We start from the raw sequence: 20,454 nt of genomic DNA, 5'->3' as shown, positions 1-20,454 counted from the left end.
GGTTGGGGGTCACCACAACATGAGGAAACTGTACTAAAGGGTCTTAGCATTAGTTGCAGCCTGGACCCTTCCAGGGCTGCTGGCTGTTCTCTCACTCCTATCTACAATAAAACCTCTCTCCTCAACTATACCTAGGAGTGGTCATGTCCTCACTTTCATTCAAAGATAGGAATGCTTCTTAAAATACAACACTGGCCGGAAACGTGGCTCAGCTGGTTGAAGTGCTTGCTGTACAGGTTTGACAATCGAAGTTTGACGGTTGGATCGAAGGTAAAGATAGAGGTAAGTAACTTCACAAATTATCCTTTGACCTCCACACCTGCCACATGATTTCCCCCACCCCCGCAGCTCCCAATAATATTAAGGTTCTGAAAAACTAAACCACAAAGGCTAGGGACAAGGTTTTGGATTAGCAGCAACGGTGCTTGCCAAAAAAAAAAACAACAACAACAACAAAAACAACACCCTGCCCATCTGATTTCGATGACTTAAACTCATGTGAAAATCTAGATGCTATGGCTGGCAGTTGCAATTCCTTCCGCCTACTGCTGGAGGCAGAGAGATTTCTGCCTCAAAATCAAGCCAGAAGAGAGCCTGCCCTCGAAAGCTGTGCTCTGACCTTCACAAGGGTACCATGGTGCACTCTTGAATTTAACACAGATGAACACAAATCTTCAAAAACAACAACCTGTGGATTTCATATATGAAGATTTAATTAAGCAAAAATTTATTCAGATCAAAATTTTTAAACCCACACTCAAATATTTGTCAAGATTAGAAAGTGAAAATAGTTTGGGTCACACACTATAATTGACAACATAGCTTTGTGAAATCATTACACTCTGTATATTCAAGTATATATAGTTATTACTTGGCTCATAACAAATTTATTCAATTCTAGCAAAGCCAGCAGAATTTAAATGAACTTCCTTGAGTTTTACACCATGACTCCTAAGTCTGAAAGCTTAGATTTGATTTATAACAATGGCAAAAATTATCTTTATTTCCTGCAAATGTAATCAGTTTTCCAAATAAGGCAAACATCAGTTTATACAGATCTTAAGGTAGAAGAAATTGCAGTTAAATAATTGTAGAGTTTGAACCACAAAACCAAATTGTTGTTATTTCCATGGTCAGATCAAGTCAAGAAAGCCTACTACAGACAAGTGATTATGATTTTGTATGCTTCACAAAGGTGCTATTTTGAAAACATATTCTCAATTAGTACCAAATAACAACCCAGCAATTATTTTCAACTATGATCTAAGAAACACCTCTTAGTGAATGAACCTTCAGGAAACCAAGGGTCAGTACCATTACCTACATTTCACAGGAAATTAAGAGAAAGGAGGATTTAGGATTAAGTAATGCATTCAAAATTACAAATTAGAAACACTATCCTGAAGTTAGTTTTGTCCTAAAGCCTTTTCTATTAGATAACCATTACTTCACATTTCTTCTTTGTCTCTCTTTTTTTTTTTTTTTTGAGACAGGCTCTCACGATGTAACTCTGGTCTGGAACTTACAGAGATCTACCTGCCTCTGCCTCCCAAGTGCCGGTACTAAAGGCGGACACCATCATACCTGGCTACATAGGTTATTTTAAACATTGTTTTGTCTCCAGGATTGTCTTATAATTAAGTAGGTATTCTGTGAAATTTGTCCTGCCAAAATAAAAATATAGTTGTCTATTAAGATTTTGATTATAGTTAAAAGTGACAAATACTTTTAATGAAAAGAGGGGAAGAGACCTGAAAGCATCTGCTTCACAGGAAATAAGTGCTCTATTACATGGATCTATAAAACGATCCAAACTTCAGAGACAGGAAGTTGATAATTTGATTTATCTTAATGGCTTTAGCTCATGAATAAGTGATAAAGGCTTATGTGTTTTTCTTATAAAAAGATGAGTCTTATTTGCACATTTGTTCAATGTTTTAAAGGATTTCTAATTACTAAGACATTCTTTATCTTATTTATAATAAGTCAAAACTTTAAGTGAAAGCCATTCTTTGACCAGAGTTAGCAATTAGCTGAAAGTCAGCAAAGAACACAGGTTTCCTCACCAAATCAATAAATCTAGCTAGCCACAGGCTGACTAAAAGCTTCCTTTAATGTTCCTATTAGGTCCCCTTTAAATTAACATATTCTCTTCATTAATTATTTAGGCCAACGACACGGTTATGTATCAGAAAGAATCACATATAATTCTGTAGAAAAACACCCAAGGAAACTAAAAAGAACCCATTCAGCATATTTCAGGAATCATAGCATAACTCAAGATGCAGGTTTAAGGAAGAGCAGAAGGCTCTGTCCTGAAAGGCCGCAAGAGAAATGGGAAAGTCAAGTTCATTTCCTGATTGTTCAGGATGACTCCCAAAGCACTCAGCGTCTGGTCCAGATGAGCTATTAGTGATGAAGTAGTTTCCTTTCACTGTCAAGGCTTTTTCCCTGAGGTAATGCCTAAATTCTTAATTTTAATATTTTATCGTGTTCCTTTTAGCTCCATTCTCTCTCACAAATAAACTCTACACATTTCCACTACATCGCCTGCTTTTCTTTCTTTCTTCTTTTGTTTTTGTTTTGAGACAGGGTCTCACTACATAGCCCTGGCTGGCCTGGAACTCACCATTTAGGCCAGGTAGGCATTAAACTCTCAAGACACCTGCCTTCCTGTCTCCCAGTGCTGGGATTAAAAGTTGTGTGCATCAAGGCCTACACTGGACACTTTTTCAAGTGAAATTTACAGTATTCAAATGTCAACCTAAGAGTTACAACATTTCCATTTAATTGAGACTTCTTTCAATACATCATAGAATTTATTTATGCTTTTTAGCATAAACTAATTTCATTTTAGCTATTTAACTCAGTAAATATATTTTAAACTTTTTTTGAGTTAGTTTTTTAATATTGATGTTCTTCACAAAAACACAAAGTGGGTTTCTCCAAATCTCAAATCCTTAATTTTTCGTCACTCTTTTCTCTTTCCTTCACAATAAATAATTCTCTTCCCAAATCTTTATAAATCTCTACTTTCCAAGTTTCTTTTCACTGTAGGAAGTACCAAAGGAAAGATACAAAGCATTTCAGAGTGAATGAGTCTTGTCCTTAACACACACTTCAAAGCTACACATATGGCAGTATTTTGAAAATATTAAGTTGTTAATATCTTGAAATTGAAAACAATAAAAAGCCAGAGAAAATATATCATAAGCAATCAGTCTTAAGTATATTAAAAGCTACTGATCTTGACTTGCATATAAACACTAATTTTACCACTATAAAAGACATATTTCACTTTTTTTTATAAAACTACCCTCTAACAGAATATTCATAAGCTAGTCATCCCTTAGATAGTTCTGTACTGATAAAAAGTTACTTTCAAAGAAAAATATTAAAAGTAATTGTTTCACAGAAACAGAAGGTTTTATCAAATTCTGATAAAGAGCTGTAATTATAAGCAGTCTTAACACACTATAAATTTTTTCACCAAAGATGGAGACTTAGGAAATGTTATACTGGTTAATAAGATGACCATCTCAGCAACTACAAAAGTGCCGCAACGAAGATGAGGTAGTTGGAGACTGTCTACTCTCAGGGTCAGCATCATCTCTAGAAGAGCTAGTTACTCAACACTGGTGTTCACAGCCTCGGCCTCATTACAGTTGTAAGAGGGACTTCTTGAGTGGCTGCCTCTCATAGTGGTCAAGATGATCTTTAGACCACTGAGAGAAAAAAAAGTTAAAAGAGAATGGTAACAGGTTTTTCCCATTTTAATTTTTTAATTGTTGAAAAATTTAAAGCTATTAAGGTTTTTTTTTGGGGGGGGCAGGGGCATGGAGACAGGGTCTACCTCTGTAGCCCAGGTTATTCCAGAAGTCATGGCAATCCTTCTGCCTCAGTCTTCCAATTTCTGGAAATACAGGCGTGAACCAACATGATCAGTAAAAGCTATTACTGAAGACTGTTTTCTTTACATTAATAGCACCCTCCAGACCAGGAAAGGCTATCTTAACATAGATGCAACAAGAATTAAGAAAAAATTTTTTGAGACAAATTCTCACCATACAGCTCTGACTGACTAAAACATGCAGCTATCTTTATCTCTCTGGTTCTCAAAAAGTGGGATTACAGGTATGTATCACTGAGCCAGCAAGAAACATTTGTTCTAACTCAGTTTAAGTAATGTTCCTTGAGTCCAGGTTGAAGCAAGTTTTCTAATACAGCTGAACTAATATCAAGAAATCAATTATCAAAACAAAGCAAAACAAGTAAAGAAAAAGAAAAACAAAAGAAAGAAGTTCATTACTAGCCAGGCATAGTGTCAGACACCTTTAATCCAGCACTTTGGAGGAAGAAGTAGGATCTCTAGACTCTGATGACAGCCTGGACTATTCAGCAAGCTACAGAACAGCCAGGACTACAGAGACCCAGTTAAAAAAATCCAAATCCAACCAACTAAACAACAACCAAACCACAACAACAAAAGAAAAAGAAAAGAAAAGAAAGAAAAAACCCAATTACTAGCTGTTCATGGTGGTCCAAACCTTTTGGGTAATAATCCCAAAGCTCAGGCTGAAGGACCTCAAATTTGAGGTCTGCCTAGGCTATACGGAGAGACACTATCATACACAGAAAAAACAAAAACCCACAAAATCCTATATTTTTTTAAAAAAGCAGATAGCTCACTACAAGGAAAACTGGGCACTCTGTCAAGGGCAGTCACTGGAGAGAGAAGTAGGGCACCATTCCACTTGTCTGCCTACTCTAGGCCAGTGATGTTTCTAAAGTGTGGTGTTGCCCTTAAGATAGTAAATGTGAGCCAGGCACAGGGGCACACGCCTGTGATCCCAGCATTGAGGAAGGCAGAGGCCATCCTGGTCTACAAAGTGAGTCCAGGACAGCAAGATTACACAGAGAAACCCTGTCTTGAAAAACAAAAAAGAAAACAAAACAAAACGATTGTAAATGTGAACTGTTATTTTGCCCCTCTGTCCAGTGTGTTATGTCATGGAGCTATTGCCATGCCTTCTCCTTTTTGAAGCCACATGAAGTGTATGTTAGTTCCAAAGGCAAAAATAATTATTTAGGATGTGAAGACAAAAATGGAACATTAAGCTTCCTAAATATTCAGCCATGTTTTTGTTTGCATATTTATTTAGTGCAATTCAAAATAAGGAGAAACTCGTCAGTTCTTTTGTTACTGATGGATACAGGAGCTGTTTAAAAGCTGAATATTTTCACCTGAGGACCAGAGTTCCTAAAAAAAGAGCTAAGTAGTTGCCTTAGCAACTCTAAGTTTCTAATGCTGTTATTTTGCTTTGTAAAGCTTCCAGTAAGAAGGAAACACAATTAGGTTATGTCCCCCTTCACCTCCTCCAGGTTGAGGGGATGCCCTGTTTGGATTACCTGGCAATCCTGAACACTGCGGAACAAGTGCACCTCTACAACATAACATTCTCTTTTCTCACTGGCCAGATCAACAAACACACAAACAAATAATATTTAACAAGCAAGTATTATTTACTTAATAGTTAAAATGAAAACACATTTTCATTTTAAACCATTTTGTTATCTAACATTCCTACTAGCAAATTATAAAAGTCAAATACATTATAACAGATGGATTATAACACTCATCTTTACTGAAGAACCTTAAAATGAAAAAGGGATAAGTAACTATTCCACCATACAAGAATACTGATAGCATAGATTAGCAAAATATTTCACATGTAGGAAAGAGTAAAAGATTATTAAAAAAAATACAGAATATTCAAATGTATTTTCAATGTCTTGAAATTTCAAATATGCCTGGACCACATGTAAATTAAGGTTAAAAGTATATAATTTACATGGTAAAAATAAAAACCAAACACCTGCTTAAAAATATATAACAAGTGTATCATAAAAAAAAATAAATTGATCTGGCATTAAAATTTAGGACAAGTTTTATTTTGGATTCCAACTGCCTTTGTAAAAAAATTCAAAGAGGCCTAAGAAAAATAAAATATTAAGTGAAAATATGTATGCAAGTCCGTATCTTTCCCCATCACTGTTGCTCTGGCACGTCAACCCTGAGTAACCTAACTTTTGATTTATAATGGTATTCCTTCAGATACAATTTCATAGGAGAAGGGATTGGAAGGGCATCGATGCCATCGTAAGTCGTACAATTACAAATAACTGTTCTGCAAATATGCTGCAAGGAAAAGGGGAAAGTTCGGATTAACGGAGTGGATAGAAGTGGTTCAAAGAACATACAGGCACTTGGGTCCTTATAATGTTCTAGGAGCCCAGTAATATCAGGAGAATGGAAGACGCAAGGATCATGGGCATCAAAGCTGAAGTTATGATTCCACTGTTCAATTCTAGCATGAAGAGAACGACTGTAGCGCCTAAAACTAACGGAGAATAAGTAGTCTTCCTGTGCGGAGTCTCGAAGTAAAAAGGTGCCCTCTGGCTTTCCCTCTAGCAGAGCTTCGGCTGCGTATTTATCCATGACACCCCAGTAGCACGGATTGTTACTGATCTGAAGGAGGTCTGGAACAAGGCAGTGGACATAATCAATCTGGGTGTGGTACTTGGGAGGTGCCTCCAAATGCAGGATTTCATCATCCATTTCCCACCTGGGCTTGTTTCTTTTTCTGGAGCTTGTGCACAGTGTTATAATTTCATCCTCTGACTCCATGTCACTATCTTCTATGCTGCTGTTTGTGACCAAGTTCATCATAGAGCCAGTCATGTGACCACCTGTACATGAAGCACTGTTGGTAGTTAGGACACAAGGCTGGACACTGGTTTGTGAGAAACAGGGAATGTCTTCTTCCGTGTTTCTTCGTTTTACCTGAGCGTCCCTCAGTTTATTCTCAGATAAGTCTGTGCTCACCCAGTCATCTGAACCGGGACTTAGAGGAACGGTGTGTCGTTTAATAAAATGCCACCTAAAGGCTAAGTCTGATCGAGGTGGAAAAGGGCACTTATCTAACATGAGTTCAGTGATGTGAATTTTTCTTTTAGATGGAAGCCCTGAAGAGTGTCGACTACTACAGTTCTTTATTGGAAAACACTGGCCCATGGCATCTTGCAGTTTCTGTTTAAGGGATCGGCCTAAAAATCTATGCCCACAGGAATGATCTAGGTCCAACTCAATGGACGAACAGCTGAGCTTCCTTTCTTGGCTCCTCAGAGGACTTTCAGCTTTCTCAATGGTACCAACTGTTTCAGATTCAGAACAACTCTCACTCTTTTTGGACCAAGATAACTTCTTTCCGCTCCACACATAACCATCCTTTCTGTCAGCACTTCTACTCCGACTTGTTTTAGGCCGCACATCTACATTCTTACTGTTGCTTTCAGCCATCTTTGCAAATTCCAGTGTTATAAATACTTGTTTTCAGGTTTTCTGGGAGGACGTTTCTTCTGGGCACTTTCTGGATGTATCTAAGAAAAAGAAAAAGGGAAGTCATTAGCCACCTGTTCATCTAGTCTAGTTACACATTAAACCTCGCTTGGAGACAGGTGAAAACCATAATCAGGCCATGAAGGGAATGCTGGCCATGTAACGCAGCTCCAGGTGCCTTGTTCCCACTCTAATGCACTGCTCTACTGTACTGGGGTAATATTTCCTAGTACCATGGAGGCAAGATAATGGATTCCTTTCTCATAGCTAATTTCCAACATAAGTCCTATCTTGGCCACAATACATGCTTGGATAGAAACAATTCCTAGTTTTGCAGTATATCTTATGCCTATTTCTCCTTCCCTTATTTTTCTTTTATTGGTTTCCAGAGACAGGGTCTTGCAATGTAGACCTGGCCAATCTGGAAACCTCTATGTGGACCAGGCTGGCCTTAAACTTGCAACATTTCTCCTGCTCCCAACTCTATGCTTCTATGCTAGAATTTCAGGCATGTGTCACTATATCTGACTTTCTCTTTATTTTTCTTATTTCACAACAGGCCAGTTAATTCTTTATAAGAAGAAACAGTTACAAATTTATGAGCTACCGGCTGGAGAGATGGCTTAGAGGTTAAGAGCACTGGCTGTTCTTCCAAAGGTCTTGAGTTCAATTCCCAGAAACCACATGGTGGCTAATAACAGTCTATAATGAGATCTGATACCCTCCTCTGGTACATAGGCATACATGCAGGCAGAATACTGTGCAAATAGTAAAAATTTCTTAAAAAATATTTTGGAGCTGGAGAGATGGCTCAGTGGTTAAGAGCACTGTCTGCTCTTCCAAAGGTCCTGAGTTCAATTCCCAGCAACCACATGGTGGCTCATAACCATCTATAAAGAGATCTGGAGAGCTCTTATGATATGTAGGCCTACATGCAGGAAAAGTACTGTATAAAATAATAATAAAAAAAAGAAACAAAATCTATGAGCTAGTGGTTGAGACTATTCTGTATTGTTTCTTCCCTTGTTTTTATTTCTTTTTTAATAATTTTTTATTACTTTTTTATGTGCACTGGTGTTTTTCTTGCATGTACATATGTGTACCAATCCCCTGGAACTAGAGTTATAGGCAGTTGTAAGCTGCCATGTGGGTGCTGAGAATTGAACCCGGGTCCTTTGAAAGAGTAGTCAGTGCTTTTTTAACTGCTGCGCCATCTCTCCTGCCCCTCTTGCTTCCATTTCTATTGATTAAAATAAGAACAATTTTAATTTGTAAAGTTTTTAGAATTTATTAAGTAAATAATTACCACTGAGCAATAAAAATGTCAAGTAAATATTCCAAAATGAGTTTTGCCCATTAATTTCAATAACTAGTTACATCATTATCAACCTCTGCATTTTTATAAGTATTCTACTCACATAATATTCTTACATTCTTAACCACCTGAAAACAAAGAGTAAATTTCTCCAGGGCATTCACTGGCTCTACATACTTGAATTTATAATGAGTTTGTACAAGTGTTTCTATAAAAACATTCTAGTCATTTTGAATTCTGTGTCTGTGCACCCGTGTATCTATGCGCACACTGTGCATGCAGGTCCCTGAGGCTGGTACAGGTGGTTGTGAGCCTCCTGGTGGGAGTGCTGGGAACCAGTCTTAGGTCCTCCGCAAGAGCAGTGCCCTCTGTAAAAGCAATGCATTTTCTTAACGTCTCTCTGGCCCCACCTAAGTATTTTTAAGTGAAGCACATGTTGAGTAAGGGGTTGAGAGGCAGGGTCCTATAATATAAATTATTTTGCAAATGAAAGCTAAATTTTGTACCTGAGGAAAATCAGTCATTCAACATGTTAAACTATGATTAGGTTTGTTAATTTTAGAACATTAAAACTCTCAACAGTCAAGTGGTGTGGTACAGACTAATACATTTCAAAGTAGTACATTTAAAATAAAGTCCTAACTTCACCTCACTTTTCAGGTAACACCATCACTTAGCACTGCCATTGTATTCAGCAGTATTGTTTTTCCTTAGAACAGAGGGACATGAGTTTCCATAGTCAAAGAGCCTGCTAAATAGTACATCATTCTAAAAACTTAGACTTCTAGAAGTAATAAAGATAGCTTGAGGATCCCTAATATAAAATCTGAAATGATCAACATATCAAACTTTTAAGGTATCGGCATGTTGTTACCAGTGGAAGACTCCATACTTGGCCACGTGGTTGGCTGAAGGCAAAACACAGGAACATTAGAAATGCCATGTAAAATTACCAGGTTATATGTATGGATTATATGGAAAACATGAATGAATTTTTTAGACTTGGGCTCCTTATATATATATAAATGTAAATTCTAAAATCTGGGAAAACAACATTTGAAAACACTTCTGGCCCCAAGAATATAGATAAGGGAGAGTGAACTTATGTTGAAGTAACTCTGCGAAGGAAAGCATTACAACAGAAACGGTTGCAACAACACTGGAAGCTAGAGTTGAATTTCTTACTCTGAAGGAAAACTAGCCAAAGCATCAAACAGGAGGATAAAACAAAATTTTATATTTATTAACAACTTTACTTCATGACAAATAGGATGTTCTCTAAAGGAGAAACATGACATCCAAACCAAGAAGATAAGCAACCAGGAAAGGAGGAGTTTTGGGGAACAGACAGAAGGAGGTCTCCTGACAAAGGTGAGCTGAGATTCAAACTGCTAGGATGCAGCCAGTCAACAGACACGCAAGACACACAAGCCAAGGTCAGAAATCTTGGTGGGAAACAGATTAGTATTTGGAAAGGTCACTAAGAAGGTGATACAGCATATTAAAGCAAGAATAGATGACAACTCTGAGGAGCTCATCCCCCACCCCCTGCCGAGCGCTGAGCAGGCCTTGTTCCTGGTAGGAAAACTATCCCACTGAACTACACCCCAACCCTTCTTTTACTCTGTAGCCCAGGTCGTAGCCACCTGTTAACCCCCCTGCCTCCTAAATGCTAAGAATATAGGAAGGTATCATGTCAGACTAAGAAATACTAATTTTATAAAGTGATTTTTGCCATATCAATGTCTGGTCTAATATATCATGCAACTGCTATAGTTTTCAAAGTAGAAAGAAAATTGACGTTGAATTTTTTGGTTTCCTAGAAATTAAAATATAAGAAATCAATTATATGGTTGATGACACTTTCATAACTCACTGTCATCTGGTAATTTGCCTGATGTTACCCTTGAGGTAAAAGTGGGAGTCCTAAAATACTGAAGAGTCAGGCCAGTCTGATTCCTGTCTTATTTACTTTGTGTAAGGCAACTGTCTGTATGATGAGGGAATTCATTTCTGGATTATAGTATTTGAAGTTTAAAAAAAAAATCTTTATAATGTGTTGTATTGAGATATGACTGCAAATTGTATTATGCACCAAGGTTGCAAGTTATCTCAAGATACAGTATTTCAATTAGTTAGTTGAGTTTTGGGGGCCGGAGAGATGGCTCAGTGGTTAGGGCACTTGCTACTCTTTCGAGAGGACCAGAATCGGGGAGCACCGACACCACATGGCTCATAACTCCCTTAGCTTCAGCTCCAGGGTTGTTGATGCCCTCTTTTGCCTCTGTCTCTCTCACACACATATGCACAAATAAAAATATTTTAAAAAGAAGTAAGTTAAACTTTTAAAAGAAATCAAAATCAAAGATTTTTCTTTCACAAAATGGCAAGTGTTTTAATCTCCCTTTTACTGAGCTAACAAGTGACTCCAAAGCTACTAAGCAGACAGGATTTAATAGTTTATTCCATAGCACAGGTAACTTCTTAACAACTACTAGAAAAGCCCTTAGTTGCAGTAAGATACCAGAAAAAGACAGCTGGGATGTCCAGATCATGCTGCAAAAGATATTCAAAGTGTCTCCACTGTATAGAAAGAGAAAGAATTCATCATGTGACCTGCACATGCTGGCAGAAATGTACTACTAGTACATTTGGGAGGTAAAGGCAGGAGGATCAGGAGTTGACGCTTATCTTTGGGTACAGGGTGAGTCTGAAGCCAGCCAAGCCTACAGAAGACCCTGTCTCAAATAGTCAAACAAACAACAATGTAGCATGTTAAAACAATAATAACAACAACAAAGCCTCTTGTACCTTCTCATTTAAAGACACATGAAAGGATTATTCTAATATCTTTCACAAGTCTCATTAGACTTGGGGTGCTTGGGATCAACCCTAGGATTCACACACACTCTTTTAATGAGGTATATTCCTAGAACCCCAAAATCATTTAAAAATATTTATTTTTGAGACAGTCTCACTATGGAGCTCTAGCTAGCCTGCAACTCACTATATAGACCAGCTTAGACTTGAACTACTAGAAATCTGCCTGCCTCTGCCTTCCAAGTGTTGGAATTACCACGCCTGGCTCCAAATTCTTAAAAATATAAAAATTCAATTATATTGTTCTCACTAAAACTAACATAGGTCCTGTGTGGTCTGAGTAAGAATGGCCCCCATAGGCTTATCTATTTGAATGCTCAGTGACATTATTTAAAAAGATGAGGTGTGGTCTTTTTGGAGGAAGTGTGTCACTAGTGGTGAGCTCTGAGTTCGAAAGTCCAAGCAAGATCCCAGTCCCTCTCTGTTCCTGCTGTCAGTTGATCCAGATGTAGAACTCTTAGCTACTCTTCAGCCCCACATGTGCCTGCATGCTGCCATGCTCCCCACCATGAGGAAAGCAAACTAAACCTCCGCAACCGTGAGCCAGCCCCAATTAAAAGCTTTCTTTTATAAGAGCTGCTAGTCATGATGTCGCTTCACAGCACTAAGACACTGACTAACACAGCTCCAAATAGCCAGTCATTAGTTCTTGAAAATGTCTTCTATTGTCATGATCATTGCTTTTTATAAGGCTGGGGGTTAGAGCCCAAGGCTTCATGCCTGTTGGACAAATGCTGTACCTAAGCCAATTCTTGGAATTTAAGCAAACTTTATGTAGAGGAAGAGATATAGAATGATTGGGTGACTTTATCACCAATCTTGTGTAGTACAAAAATCACTGCAGGACTTGGAGAGACATTAACAAACTGGAGATGGTAACAGCTGCTGAGAAACTCCCATCTTTCTTTTTTTTTTAAGAAGAGGAAAGAATCATTTGGAAAAAGCTGATTTGGCTTCTGATTCAATATTAATTTTTTATGAAGGGAGCCACAGCCCTTGGGAATCAGCAGTGACATTTGAAAAAAAGCCATTATTTCTTAATGAGCAAAAGGCAAGTGTTTAAAAAGCAAGTTTACGTAAGAGCTACTTCAAGAAAGCAAGTTTCCAGATTTAACTGGCATGACAATGACGATAAAAATCAATGTCCACATGATAATTTCACTAACAAAAGATTTAACTAATATTTTTATTGAGTAAGACTAGGAAGGTAATTTTAACCCAAGAGTTTTACAGAAAATAAAAGTTAATGAAAGACTTGAACATATGGAAAACTAATCTGTAATCTCTATATTGCTGTATAATAGAGCCTATTTTATATGTGTATGTTATTCATTGAACTACTTGTGCCTACAATGCTGATATACACTTAAGACTGGAATTCTAATTTCTACTGCTAATCTAAAATAAATATGATCTGAAGAGGATTCAGCACCCTAAACAACTCGCAAGTACACTATCATTATGACAGCGATTCCAGCCCTACGACCTTTCCTACAAAAGCTGTGACTCCATGTTTACCTGTAGCCGCCTGCCCCAAACTCCACCAAAGCACTCAGTTAGAGCTAGCTAAGCTGGGTGCTGGACAAACATTTAGGCTTCACAGATGAAATGTGTTGTATAGCAGACAAAAGAGGAGTTCCTTAGAATATTACACCAAAAAAAAAGAGAAGAAAAAGAAAGAAAGAAAGGAGAGAAAGAAAACAGCTTGTACATGAGAAAAAATGTTTGAGATAAAAAAATTTTTCATTCCCTAGTTTTTTTTTCTAATAAATTTTTAAAATTTTTTAAATTTACATTTATTTTCTACTAAGTTTTGTTTTTTCGAGACAGGGTTCCTCTGTGTAGCCTTGTCTGTACTGGACTAGCTTAGTCATACCAGACTCTTCAATCTATATTCCAGTAAACAAGAGTTCTAAAATTCTGTGTAAGAGGAAGTTTCAGTGGTTTATATTACTGTATGGTGACAACTGTTAATAGTAATGTATATTTAATAATATGCTAAGATAGACTTTTTAATTTTCTTATTAAAAAGTTATATTAACTTTTGAATGAATCATTATGTATATATCCATCAAAATCACATTGTATTCCATAAATATATAAAATTGCTATTTGTCAAAATAAAATAATTCAAAACAAATACTTATTCTGGGGGAAAAGGGTGGGGAACCCTTCTTAAAGAGGTTTAAGAAGTGCCTCCGGGAAGACTACCATGACATGAACGAAGTTTTCCCGAGGGCCTTTAGGAAAGAAATCTATTTGTATTTGCCACAGATGCCTTTTGAAGAACAGAATTTGAGAAACATTAAAATGCATGTACATTCCATGAGCTTATTAACAAAGACAAAGAGATACATCTAAACATTTATCAGCTGAAGTCGGCTACTACTCTAAAGGGCAAGCAGAAAACCAGTGGCTGGAAGGATATGTCACGGAGGTAAGCCCAGGGAAAAAGCAGGTTAGTAACTTGGGACTTGACTGGGTTTATGGAACAACCTCCATCTTCTCATAATGCACTAGGCAGCATAGGCCCCTCATCTGCAGGGACTATGAACTGCATAAACTGACAAGGTACAAGTGTAATAAAGCAAAACTGTGCATAATTGGATGCGCATGGCATTAAAGTGAGATATTATGGAAAGAAACAGAGTAGAAAAATGATTATATGAACGAATCTATATTAGACAGGAAACCACCTTTACCATGCTCCCTTATAACAAAATTCCTTTTTCTCTTAAACTCATAGAAAGAGGCCCTAAATGATAACGGGGCTCTTGAGCACCTTGGCTCATGAGGCCCACTTCTCCCAACAGTGCCTTATGAGCTTTTTTCATTGCTTTGTTTAAATGTTTTCCTTGCTGCTTTTGCAAATCTGTGTGGGCTTTTATTTTAGTTCTTTGAAGAGGTCAAGAATCTGGGAACACTCAGCCCTAGCCCTCAGTCCTAACTACCAGCAAAACCTGGCCTCAAGTAGAAGGCAGAGCAACAGAATCTTAGGAATCAAAACACTGAAGGTATGTTTTTAAAATGCTTTATGAAATAAATTGCATAGAAGAAGCATTTTCCTCCTAATTTTTAATTACAAAATAGTATGTATTCACTAGCATATAGAATATTCAAGTAAACTTAAGAAAAGAAAGGAGGTACAGGTGAGTGAACTTGATTAGCATGCATGAGGCTCTGGGCTCAACCCCCAACACTGGCAAAACACAAAAAGTATAACTCTAATTTAACCTGATTTTCTCAATTGTAAAATCAGGGCACATTTTACACAGTCATAATTGAAACATATGAAAACATCATTCACTGAGGTTAAGCAAAATAAAGATTATTGAGGACTTTTATAAAAATGAGGTAAACAAGTGGCAAAATTTAAAAAAAAAGGAAGGAGAGGCAATAATAGGTATATATTTAAGGCTAGAAACTGCACAAAAATTTATCATGAAAGTCTGAACATATACTAGGCATGTAAGTACATGACTAAAATAACAGCACTTGGAAGGTGGCTGTAGGACTATCAGGAGTTCAAGGTCAGCGGAGTTACAGGAGAGACTGACACAACAAAACAAAACAAAACAATCTGAAATGGAAAAAGCTCCAGTATTTCTAAAATACCATAAAGCACAAAGCACATTATTCTCTAGTTAAATGTGTTCCTTTAAACAAGCCTCATGTTTGTGTATGTGTGCAGGCATCCCAGAAGACAGAAGAGGCTTTCAGATCTTCTGGAATCCTGTGTCATCAGACGTGGGTGTTGGGACTTGAACCCTGGTCTTCTAAAAGAACAGCAAGTGCTCTGAGCTGATGAGCCATCTCTCCACCCCAAACTTTAAAGTACTGAGTAAAAATAAAACTTTGAGTAAAAATAAACTTTTAGTGATAAAATTTTTAGTTTGTTTTTAAAAATAATTCATTTTATTTTATGTTTATGGATATTTTGCTTGTGTATCTTGTCCTGGGAATTGAACCCAGGTCCTCTAAAAGAGCAACCAGCAACCATTAGTCTTAACCTCTGAACTATCTCTCTAGCCACCCATAGCACCATAGCAACCTTACAAGCTAACTTAACCAAGATTTAAACAGAAATACTAGGCAAGGTTTTTTTTTTTTTTTGGGGGGGGGGTGGCGGGCAGAGTCTAAAGGTGTGGGCCACTATGCCAGGTTTTTTTCCTTTTAGTAAAACTTGAAGAACTATAGATTATTCTTTTTACTACTTTATAATAATTATATATGATTACATTTAGGGTAGGAAACACATTTCACCAAAATACTAATAAAATGTAAACCTAGATTTAAATATTTTACAGTTTTAATTTTAAAAGCTATCTGTGGTAGCACAACCTATAATTCCAGGGCTTAGGAGGTGTGAAATAGAATACAGAGTTTGAGATTAGTATGGACTACACAATTTTGAGAGCAACTCCGTCATAACTGTTTTGTTAAACTGACTTTTATGGCAAGAGCTCAGTCTAGAGGTGGTAGAGTAGCCTGCTTTGGGTTAGTGAAGAGCTGGAGTCTGATACTGGGAGGTATGGACTTTGGAGAAATTTTGAGTTTTAGCCAGGTGTGGTGGAGCATGCCTTAAGTCTAGCCCTTGGGAAGCAGGGGCAGGCTGATCTATGTGGGTCCACGGGCAGCCTTGTCTACCTAGTTGAGTTCTAGCCAGGTGGGCCACATAGTGAGACTGTCTGAACAAAACAACAAAGCCACCGAATGTGTCTGGGAAGCTTAAAAGGCTCCAGGGGTGAAGTATTACTATTACTCTGGTAAATGGGTACAGTAACAAACTGCCTTCTAAATTCTTATTTCTACGCCAAGAGATCAGTACATCTCTCAGACCTTATCAGACAAGTTTCTTATGCAGTGGCTGATGGTTAACAAAGTAATTACTGATTGATCAAAGCAGAGAGGCAGGTGTCAACAGTGTTCAGTCACAAATAAGACATTCTATCACATACACCCCAAAACTAAGGGACCACTGTGGAAGGTAAAGAGAGAGATCCTAAGAGCCAGAGGTTGGGAGAACTGGAGTGAAAGAGTGTCTCAGATATGACAGGCCCATCAAATTCATGAACTCAGCAGCTGTGACGGCCCGCACACCATCAAGACAGTTACCACTCTAGCATGGAGGGGGAGGTACTTATGAGACCCCATCCTTAACAGATGGCCTCTAGGGGAGGAAAAGTCGGGTCTCCCTCTCTCTCTTCTTTTATGTGCACTGGTGTTTGCCTGCATGCATGTGTGTGAGAACTAAAATTACAGACAGTTGTGAGCTGCAATGTAGGTGCTGGGAATTGAACCCCTGGTCCTCAGGAAGAACAACCAGCTCTCTTAACCTCCCTAGCCTGAGTCAGACTTTTTGTTTGTTTGTTTTGTTTTTTCAAGACAGGGTTTCTCTATGAATAGCCCTGGCTGTCCTGGAATCACTCTGTAGACCAGGCTGACCTGCCTCTGCCTTCCAAGTGTTGTGATTAAAGGTGTTTGTACCACTCCTGGCCAAGTCAGATTTCTTTAAGGATAAGGCAACCATGTCCCATTGGATGGCCCTATACCTGTAAGTATAAGGGCAACACAAATTAGACAATGGTAGGTTATGAGGCAGGGTAGAGGGCACCAAGGTGAAAGAGGGTAAGGAGATAGGGCTGGATCTGGGTGGAGTTAGGGGAACAGTGAGGTGGTGATGAATATAATAAAAATGCAATGTATAAAATTCTCAGAGAAAATGATATTAAAAAGCTGATACTACTATCTATCTTGCTATGGTAAAAATTAATCTAGTAGTGTAATGTAATAAAAAAATCAAATACTAGATCTCTTTTATACTTTACTGGGTTTATACAAGTATCATTTACTCCCAGAATAAGTGTTATTAGCACTCATTCATAATATATTCAGAGAGATTAAAAAAAAATCAATGTTATTTTTTTCAATACTTGGTTCTCCTCAGCTATTGTTAGCCTCTCTTCCAGCCTCATCTTCCATAGTAATAATGTTTTTACATCAAGTATATATTCTATTAAAAAGACATTGTAGGAAGTGGATTGGAGAGATGGCTGAGTACTTATAAATATTTGCTGTGGTTGCAAAGGCCCCAAATTCTGCTCCCAAAATCGACATCTTTCAGCTCACAATTGCCTGTAACTCTCCAGGGAATTTGATGCCCTCTTCTGGCCTCTGCAGGCACTGCACTCACAGATACCCCTACCATACACATTTTTATAATTAAAAATAATTTTTCTTTTTTTCTTTTTCTTTTTTTTTGCTATTTACTGTTCTAATGGTAAGATTCTTATTACAGCATAACAAGGTGATGTACATAATCTTCTACCCGAGCCTCCATTCAGCCACCTTTGAAATAGAAAGGTGCATTGCAGGTCCACTTCTGCCATTGGAGCCCTTGAAAATCAGAATTAAGAATATTAGTGTAAAGCTTGCAGTGCCTTCTGTCCTGGGGGCACACATACTGCTACCTTCACATTTTTATAATTAAAAATAAAATCTTAAAAAAAATAACCTCTTCTGTAGGCAAAAATGATATATAGTCTCTTAGATAACTGCGTAGGATCGTATGGTATTGTTATATATAATTTTATTTTTATTAGAATGCTATATATCCGTTTTCTCAACCTATTGTCCTTGAGAACCTCAGGGTATTAAAGTGGTCACAGCAGGGCAAACTAAATTTCCGTGAAATTGAATCTCCAATATTGGCATTGTTTTCAGTTAGTTCATTCAGATACCAACTTCAATGAGATATGCACTTGGAATAAATAATTCATTTGGGAAATTCTGGGACCTTTATCAGAGTTACAGGTATACTGATTTATTTCTTTTAAAGCATGGTATTTTAGATGACCTGACAATTTTGCAATGCAGAACTTTACTTATGTGAATTTCATTACTACATTATCATCCTGCACATATTGCTTCAAATCTATTGCCCTCAACATGCTCCTAAACTTGCAGAAGGTAGCATTCATAGTTTTAGAGGCATTTGACATTTGAAAGTTTTACAGGCTAATGCCCAAAGTAAACAAAACCATTAACCATTGCCTAGCTAGTAACGTGAGGCCTTAACAGTTTAGACATTCATGAGTATCTTCTATGTACTTCAATAATTTGGTGGAACTGAGGATCACTGACAGCTTAGATGTGAGAAATCTGACAGGAAAGCAAAGACAGACACTCACACTCAAGGTCACACAGTAGACTAGAGTTAAAAGTAAAAACTAGAACTGTTTAATCCTTAAGCTTATTCATACCAATGAAATCAGCAAAGGAAATATTATCTTAACCTGTGAAAATGGCTTGATTGATAGGGCCGAGAGAACGGGCAGGCATGCTGACATCGCTCATAGTTTTAAAATCAAATGGTATTACTGATATACTATGTCTAAAGTATTTATAGCTATAACTCTTCTTCCTGTTTTCAAGTTTCTGAATGTTGGGCTCTGAAAAGCATTATTTTGAAATCTCATTATGGTATATTCAAAATATAAATGAGTATCAGCTCAATTAGAACCTCACACTGTACCTAATAATATTGTCCAGTTACTTGGGCAAAATAATTATAAATTGGATAACCTTAAGACTGAATAATTTCAAAATACAACTAAGTTACTCCGAAACCATCATCTCAGGTACGATCATTCGTGCTGAAAATTAACAGTAGGGTATTTAAAAAAGAATCTCAAACTGGGCATAGTGGCACACTATGCTGGCTTTAATCCCAGCACTTAAAGAGACAGAGGCAGGAGGATTTCTGTGAGTTCGATGCCAGCCTGGTCTACAAAGAGAGTGCAGGACAGCCAGGGCTATTACACAGAGAAACCCTGTCTTGAAAAAACAATACCAACAACAACAAAAACCCAAAAACAAAAGCAAACCCCTCAGGTTCTATTTGAGCCACCTGCTCTTCCTTTTTATTCATCTACAAATCTGAGCGTCGATTTGGAACTGTTTCTTATTATGCCTCACAAAATGCCACTATAGCAAGAACACCATGATTCGAGTAAGCTTGCAACTTTTAAGAATGAATCCAGATTGAAGAACAGGAAAATCTACCTCTACAATGGAAAAATGTCCCAGTTGATAATGAGTCTGACTGAAACTGTACGGTGGGTTCCACAAAAACCCAGAGAAATTTCCCAAGATAAATATTAACGAAAAAAAGTCATAATTGTCAACAGAGATCAATTTACTAATATGGAGAACGACAAGAAAAGCATAAACTTGACGGGCCAAGACCTGACTTAGCACAGGATGTGTTACGGACTGCAAGGATGAAAGGAAGCAATTAACAATGAATTAGAACCCTTCTTTTTGAGCTAAATGTACTTCAGTAAACTTTGGGTGGGAACTAACCAAATAGCATCATTTAGCTAGAGTCGCAAAAAACAAAAATTAATCCATCCTTTATTACTACAGAAATGACAAAGTGAGGGCACTAGGATGTCAGGAATAAAGGCTTGACGAGGTCTACCCCGTCCGAGGAGCCCGAGCGGTCGCCCGGGAGGAGCGCCTGGAAGGGCGGACGTTAAACCCCAGCCCTCGTGCCCACCCTTTCCCGTCTCACCTCTCCGAGCGAGCGCCGCCGTCACCACCACCGCCATCGCTCCGGCGCGGAGGGCAGGCCCGGCCACTCCCGCTCCTCGTGCAGCTCGCGCAGGCCGAGGCCTCTCCGTCGGCCCCCGCCCCGCCCCTCCGCCAGGCCGGGGTCAGACCTGCCGCTGTCTCCGCCTGCTCCCCGGGGACCGCCACCACTTCCGGGCTCAGCCGCCACCTTTTCTTTCCGGACGGCCCGGGCCACAGGCTCCCGACTGGGCGGCGGCGCGCGCCGCTGACGCCACCACCCGGCGAC

The 20,454-nt window shown here is 38.2% G+C and overlaps 1 protein-coding gene and 1 long non-coding RNA gene across 2 annotated transcripts; one reads left to right on the top strand and one right to left on the bottom strand.

Moving 5' to 3' along the window:
- Positions 1-691: 691 nt before the first annotated feature.
- On the bottom strand, positions 692-20,387 carry Socs4 (suppressor of cytokine signaling 4). The gene is made up of 2 exons (XM_021641264.2): positions 20,170-20,387; positions 692-7,440 (listed from the first exon to the last, which is right to left on the bottom strand). The coding sequence occupies exon 2, from the start codon at positions 7,358-7,360 to the stop codon at positions 6,050-6,052; it is 1,311 nt and encodes a 436-aa protein (XP_021496939.1). The 5' UTR covers positions 7,361-7,440; positions 20,170-20,387; the 3' UTR covers positions 692-6,049.
- LOC110550952 (uncharacterized) lies at positions 7,099-15,481 on the top strand. Its single transcript, XR_009594143.1, has 5 exons — positions 7,099-7,208; positions 9,985-10,085; positions 13,869-14,031; positions 14,488-14,608; positions 15,286-15,481. It is a non-coding gene; the product is annotated as an uncharacterized LOC110550952 (long non-coding RNA).
- Positions 20,388-20,454: the final 67 nt, after the last annotated feature.

Source organism: Meriones unguiculatus, chromosome 9, assembly GCF_030254825.1.
Source record: "Meriones unguiculatus strain TT.TT164.6M chromosome 9, Bangor_MerUng_6.1, whole genome shotgun sequence".
NCBI lineage: Eukaryota > Metazoa > Chordata > Mammalia > Rodentia > Muridae > Meriones > Meriones unguiculatus.
The sequence above is the reverse complement of the archived record's forward strand: the minus strand, read 5'-3'. Positions and strand labels throughout refer to the sequence as shown.

Coding starts and splice junctions, on each gene's coding strand:
- Socs4 (XM_021641264.2), bottom strand. CDS start 7,360: ATGGCTGAAAGCAACAGTAAGAATGTAGATGTGCGGCCTAAAACAAGT.